Source organism: Ziziphus jujuba, chromosome 12 (genome assembly GCF_031755915.1).
Source record: "Ziziphus jujuba cultivar Dongzao chromosome 12, ASM3175591v1".
NCBI classification, from domain to species: Eukaryota; Viridiplantae; Streptophyta; class Magnoliopsida; order Rosales; family Rhamnaceae; genus Ziziphus; species Ziziphus jujuba.
The window spans coordinates 24,743,497-24,750,916 of NC_083390.1; the positions used below are offsets into that span (position 1 = coordinate 24,743,497).

General features: G+C 33.8%; 1 protein-coding gene across 1 annotated transcript; it reads left to right on the forward strand.

The window, feature by feature from the left end:
* Positions 1-2,629: 2,629 nt before the first annotated feature.
* On the forward strand, positions 2,630-6,778 carry LOC107429733 (glucose-6-phosphate 1-dehydrogenase, chloroplastic). Its single transcript, XM_016040479.4, has 10 exons — positions 2,630-3,089; positions 3,397-3,641; positions 3,734-3,828; positions 3,927-4,041; positions 4,643-4,848; positions 4,960-5,109; positions 5,192-5,312; positions 5,413-5,642; positions 5,737-5,937; positions 6,251-6,778. The coding sequence occupies exons 1-10, from the start codon at positions 2,870-2,872 to the stop codon at positions 6,498-6,500; spliced, it is 1,833 nt and encodes a 610-aa protein (XP_015895965.2). The 5' UTR covers positions 2,630-2,869; the 3' UTR covers positions 6,501-6,778.
* Positions 6,779-7,420: the final 642 nt, after the last annotated feature.

The following is a 7,420-nucleotide window of genomic DNA, read 5'->3' on the forward strand; positions in this document are numbered from 1 at the left end:
AAGATGAAGAGTCTGGATTGCCAGCTGAGGAGCTAAACAAAAGAGTTGAAGAGTTTATTGCAAGGGTTAACAAACAAAGGCGGCTTGAAGAATTGGTATACGGTGAAAAAATGAGTTATAATTAGAGGTCAATTAGATAAATGCCAAAAAAATGAAGATAAATTATATAGTTATTGCTAATTAAGCTACAAAGAATTAGTATTATCTCTTTCAGAGGTACATAGAAATTTATTTGCACTTTCGAATATTAGCTAGATATCTTATAACTCAATAATGTATTCATAGTATAAGTATTTTCAAATTTAATGTGAAAATATTTGTGGTCAATCACTAATTTAATTACTAAAGCATGCAGAGAGAGACGGCTTTCAAACGAACAAGTTCGCTCACAGATATATTTTGTATGGAACAAATTAATATTTTAATAAGACAAACCTTAATTTTCATATAAATAATTAATTAATTTGGTGTCGACAATAAAAATGAAGGCTGGGGCAAGATTCTGTTAGCCCGCCGACTTGTTTATATGTGCTTCTAAATTTTTAATTAATTATAAGGCCGTTCAAACTTAGAACATATATATTATATATATAACACAGAGTTTTTATCTTATTTAGCTAAATATATTATTTTCTTCACGAGAAAAGTAAAATTATTTAAATTAATCCCATTAATGCTGGGGATTAATTAACAAATTTGGTCATGATTATGCATTGAGATAACATCTCCTAAACCAAGGAAAAAAAGGGGAAATTTTGTTTGGTTTTTTTTTTTTGTTTTTTCTTCAAGACTATATTATACCAACTAAGTAAAAATGGATTAATTACATTTTGGTATTCTCAATTTTAAGAGTTTTGTAATTTAAGCTATTAATTTTAAAAATTAATGAATTAGATTCTCAATTTTTAAATTTATTACAAATTAATATAATTTCTAATTTGGTTAAACAAATTGATAACGGTTTGTTCATGTAGATCAACACCCATTACTCTTTGCCACCAACTCTATTTTAAGTTTTTGGATGAAATTATTACTAATTTGTTTGATCAAATTGATGATTGAACCCATTTGCAAGAAGTTAAAAAAAATTAAAAATCTAAATTACTACTTTTGAAAGTTAAGGATCCAAATTACAATACTTTATAAATTTAGAGGATAGAAGTGCAATTTATCCAAAACAAAAGTAAAGCAGCCCCACATAACTGGTCCCTAATATATAAAAAAACAAAACTTTTTTGTCGTGTGACATTTTTTTGGGTGAATTTTCAAATCACAATCTTTCACACATAAAAGTATATTGATTTTCTAAGTAAAATATGCCAATTTGATTGCTTTATAGTTTGTATAATATATATTTAGACTAGAGCTTTCTAGTTGTTGCTCTGAGATGGTGAAAACAAATGGTATAAATCTCGTTTTCCTCGAGGTTGCACAAAGCAAATTCCCTTAACAAGGAAAACTTAAACCCCATATAAGACCTTTTTCTAGGTATACAGCCGTATCTATATATTTATTCCATTAGGATTCAAGAATTATTATGGAATATTTATTTATTGCCAGCGATACCCCACCACCATGGTGCCTTGGAGTTTTGACCAACCCAAAGAGTTGAAAATTCTTTCCTTAGCACCGAAGAGAGGGAAAAAAGGAAGAAGGTACATACTAAAAAGTTGAGACTCATATTGGATCTTGCTATATTGAAGTGTACCTAACACAATTTTTAATGAAAATGCATGATTTCCATGCTCCATATGCTAATTTATAGCAAAAGTTTTTTAGATGTGATTGAATAGGAATTGTGCCCTGATCAATGGACATATCGCTTGGTGGCCGTAATTTGGTAAGAAAACTAGGATATTAAATTCAGTTGAACATATAAGTTAAAAATAGATCAAATAGAACTCCAAACCACAAAATAATTTTGAGGAAAAAGATTTCGAAATCATATTCCAACCAAAAAAAAAAAAAAAAAGAAGAAGGAAAACTTAAGTAAATAACATTTGTGATTAGATGCTCTTATTTATTTTTGGTGTGTTGTTGTTTTTCTTATTTTTTAGTTTATTTTTTCTTGCTTGAAATGTTATTTCAAAGGCATTGTCTGTCAACTTTTCTCAACTGAATTATAGAGAATCATGACTTTTCTAAGTTGTCTTGTCTCAAAACTTTACAGATTTGTTTTTTTTTTTTTTTTTTTTTTTTTTTTTTTTTTTTGTTGGGTGAATCCTTATAGAGTTGTTTATTTTCCCTTTTACTGGTTAATGATCCAAAATGTAAAAAAAAAAAAAAAAAAAAAAAAGTGATTGATGGGCCCATATGTTTTTCCTATTGGGCCAATTCATTGGGCTTGAATGCACAATATTTGTTCTGGACGATGAGCCTAAATGGTCAACCCATTAATATCCAAAACAATTTGGGCTTCGTAGGACAAGCATTAAAGCCCATAAGTGCTCTTAGAAAAATTTACAATTAACCTAATAAGCAGATGGGTATCTTATTCCTAACCATTTTATAAGCTAAGCTAATCACGTAATAATTAAACAATAAAATTCTAAGCCCAAACCAAAAAAAAAAATAATAATAATAAAATAATAAAAATACTAAAAAATTAATTAAGAGAAAAAAGAATGAAAAGGTGCACTTGTCTTGCACCTCATCGGATGGTTGGCTGGACAAAAAACAGAGACAGCAACCTTTCGGAGATCTCAAGGGACTTCTGACTCTCTTTCTCTTCCTTCTCCTAAGCCAACGTCGATGTTTCCTAAGTCCCTTTAATGCTCAATAACCTTCTTTGTTTTTTCACTGACCCTTTTAACCCTTCTAATCCAACAACCAAAATCCCAAAGGCCCCTCACAAATTAAGCTCACGAGAATGGCGGCTTTCTCTTCGGCGGCTCACTGTTGCCGTTCTTATTCATCATCCTTCATACCCTCTTCTTCTTCTTCTTCTTCTTCTTCTTCATCGTCTCCTTCTTTGCACGGTCAATTTCAGTGCATTGCTGTATATTCGACTTCTAGACGTTTTATTGCTGCTAAAGTTTCTCTGCAATCTCAATCTCTTTCGCATGACAATGTAGTCCGCACGCAAGACGGTTGGCTATATCTATCCTTTAAATTTATTAACTCTTTCTGGGTTTATTTGCTTTTAGTTATTTCGGTTATTCTATATGGAAAAGAAGCAAATTTGGGTCTGTAAATTTGTCCTTTTTGTTTTTTAAAATAATAAAAATAAAAAATTTCTGCTTTGTACAACATGTAGGAAGATAATAGAAATCCAAAAATGAAGATTGGGTTTGTTGAGATTTGTTATTTGTGAGCTAGAAACTGAGACAAATTGTAATTTAATGGTTCTTTAGTATGTTCAGCTTGTAATTTTATTTCTATGGCTATTGGGTGTAGTTGGTTTAGACGCTGCAGTGGCTACAACAGTAAGTCCCATTGAAAATGAAACCCCTTTCAAGAAATTCAAGGATGGGTTGGTTTCTGTTACTTCTTTGGAAGAACAAAAAGAAGCAGCTGGGATTGATGCGTATGGAAATGAATCCACTGTTAGTATTACTGTTGTTGGAGCCTCTGGAGACCTTGCAAAAAAGAAAATATTCCCTGCACTTTTTGCGCTTTATTATGAGGGTTTCCTCCCTAAGGTCTGTGTTTTGAATTTTTGCTTCTTTCTAGTTCATTGGAGCTTGTTGAATACCAGTATGTACCTTACCTAGTCAATATATTGTTGTTGCAGCACTTCACTGTGTATGGTTATGCTCGAAGTAAGATGACTGATGCAGAACTTAGGAACATGGTTAGCAGGACTCTTACTTGTAGAATTGATCAAAGGTGGAACTCAGCCTTATATGCTTTTATTTTTTCCCAGTTGCATATGCATTGTTAAAGTTGATTGATATATAATATGTAATTCTTTTGGGGAGTTTCAGAGAAAATTGTGGTGAAAAGATGGAACAATTTCTTAAAAGATGTTTCTACCATTCTGGTCAGTATGATACACAGGAAAACTTTGCCGAGCTTGACAAGAAACTAAAGGAACATGAGGTAATTTGTGTAGGATGGTGTGGTGATACTTGTGGATTATGCTTTAGTGATGCTTATAGTTTGTAAAAAAATTGAAGTTTTAAATATGCATGGCTTATAACCTTATACCATAGCATTTTCTTTCATGAAGACTATCAAAAGGCAGTTTCTTGTAGGATATTTTAATTTGCACTTTAGGATTCTGGACTGTTTAAATGTGCCTTCAGCGTATTCTTATTGTGATGCATATGCATTCTGACTCAATCAGTGTCATCAGATGGAAAAAAACTAGGGTGTGATATCAAATTTTTCAGTCAGGGGAAATGAAAATAACTTAGTATGATATATGGGAACACACAGTTGTCTGATGGGCGCACATAAGTTGCCTGTTCTTCATTTTCAATAATTGTACTCTGTTTTCTTTGTAGTTGGGTAAGTGTGTACTCTGTTTTCTTTGTTGTCGGTTTTTTCAATACTCGTACTCTGTTTTCTTTGTTGTTGGGTAAGTTTGTACTTTGTTTTCCTTGTTGTCCCTTTTTTTGGGTCCAATAACATGCTGGTTCGTTATGGACCTCAATATGAATTTCATCCATTTACACTGACAATGGAATGCTGCATGTAGGCTGGGAGGGTTTCAAATCGTCTGTTCTATCTGTCTATTCCTCCAAACATATTCATAGATGCAGTAAGGTGTGCAAGCTTGTCTGCATCCTCAGGTAATGGCTGGACTAGAGTTATTGTCGAGAAGCCCTTTGGTCGAGACTCAGAATCCTCTGCTGCTTTGACCAAAGCCCTCAAACAGTACCTAGCAGAAGATCAAATATTCAGGTGGAGTTTATCAAACTGGGTTTGGTTTTATTATCAATGAATATGGAATATATAAACTGACAAATTGTTTTTTTTTTTTTTTTTTTTTTGTTTTTAATATTAAATATGCAGGATAGACCATTATCTGGGAAAGGAGTTAGTAGAGAATTTATCGGTTCTCCGCTTCTCTAACCTTATTTTTGAACCCTTGTGGTCGAGGCAGTATATAAGGAATGTGCAATTAATATTCTCTGAAGATTTTGGTACTGAAGGTCGTGGAGGGTACTTTTCTATCCCAAATAGGTTTCCCCTTTTATTATCTTATGAGAGTTCTTGATTTAGTTACTTCCTTGGATACATGTAGGTATTTTGACAATTATGGGATAATAAGAGACATCATGCAGAATCACCTGCTTCAGATACTAGCCCTCTTTGCAATGGAAACCCCTGTCAGCTTGGATGCAGAAGATATCAGAAATGAGAAGGTTCTACGAACCATGAAACTGAGGATTTGGAATTGTATTGTTATGTTGCTCTTCCCCTATCGTTTATGTTTTCTGAAAACAGAAAAATTCTTGGTGCCAGGTGAAAGTTTTACGATCAATGAGGCCATTGCAACTTGAAAATATGGTTGTAGGACAATACAAAAGCCATACAAAGGGAGGTGTCACTTACCCAGCTTATACAGATGACAAGACTGTACCCAAGGGCAGCTTAACTCCTACATTTGCAGCAGCTGCCCTCTTTATTGATAATGCAAGATGGGATGGGGTACCTTTTTTGATGAAGGCTGGCAAAGCGTTGCATAATAAGAGGTTGTTTGAGCAAGGAAGATATTATATAGTTTTGTTTTTCTTGGTTTCAGTGGAACTTATATTGACTTGATATTCATTTATTTCTTTCTTACAGTGCTGAGATAAGGGTGCAGTTTAGGCATGTTCCTGGCAATTTATATAACAAAAATTTTGGAACGGATCTTGATCAGGCTACAAACGAGCTTGTTATCCGTGTACAGCCTGATGAAGCTATTTATTTGAAGATCAATAACAAAGTTCCTGGGCTTGGAATGAGACTGGACCGCAGTAATCTTAACCTTCATTATGCAGCTAGGTAAATATAAATTTGCCCTTACATGTGGGATAAAAGAAGGCCTGAGGCAGTTTTTGAAAATTTTTTCAGTTTTCACCAGTCCATCCTGTAGGTAATATGGTAAGAAAATCAGATGAGAGTAAAACAAGTTTTAAATAACGATCAGAATATTTTGGGAATCTGTTAGGTTGGTTGTTCATTTGACAAAGTTATAATATGTCTGAGGATCTATTTATATGATAGACACTGGTTGCTGCAGTGATATACTATTTTTTGCCTCTTTTAGACGAATGATCGTTTTCATTTTATAGAAATTATGTTCATTTTTCTGTAGATACTCAAAGGAGATTCCAGATGCATATGAGAGGCTTCTGTTGGATGCTATTGAAGGTGAAAGGAGGCTCTTTATCAGAAGTGATGAACTTGATGCAGCTTGGTCGCTGTTCACGCCAGTGTTAAAAGAGCTAGAAGAGAAGAAGATAATCCCCGAATACTATCCATATGGGAGCCGGGGCCCTGTAGGGGCCCATTATCTTGCGGCAAAGTACAAGGTCCGGTGGGGTGATGTTGGTGCAGAACAATGACTCTTCAGGGCTTCGCCATTGATTCCTGAGTTAGATTAGGAGAAACAAACACATTGTGATTTTTTGTTTATCCATAAGGTTTCTAGTACCAGATGATAGATGAAGAAAGGTCTCTGTTTCCTTAGAAAGACAGAGATTAGTAGGGTTTAGCAAAAACAGAAAAAAAAATCCAACAAAGGAGGATTACAGTTCCTTTATAATGATTCAATGCACGCTCTGTGATAATTTATTTTGTATCGACTATCATAATATGCAAGTGCTGGATTTTTTAACTGCTCCATCAATTTGCTTCTTTAATATTTTGACCGGAGCTATAGTTTGGTGCTTGCTTTTAAACGAAGTAAATATGGCTTTGAGCCTTTTGGTTCCCAGTGGTCAAAGATCAAAGTAGTATTGGATTTTGTTACTAAGCTTTTGGTTAAAAGTGTTCACTTAAGTGAATTGTTTTAAAACTCAATTGCAGTTTCAATTCCGCCAGATTTAATCCCTTGAATCATTAAGTTTACTGTGATTGAATTATCCAAGGAGCAGAAGCCAGCATAGCAAAATGACTACGGGAGCGAAACACCAACAATAGTTTTACAAGTTATGCCAACATATGTTAAAGGTAGAGCATGATACTAACGCCCTCATTTAGTGATGATGAAAAAAGAAGAAAAGCAGCAGACTAAGAAGCTCCAGGTATTAGCCAATCAACTTGAGAAGTAATCACCTTCCAATTCACAAGCAACTCCATCTGTAAAAACCTCCAAACATCGAGTAGGAAGTATAAAAAATGATCAAGTTCTATACTTCTTGAGTGGATTAAGTGTCAGCTGTTATGCTTTTGTTATTTCTCTCATTATGCGCACTGTCCACTAAAATTGCAGGATGCTTGTGCATTCCTACTTGCTCATGATATTGGCATTCATAGACATAAA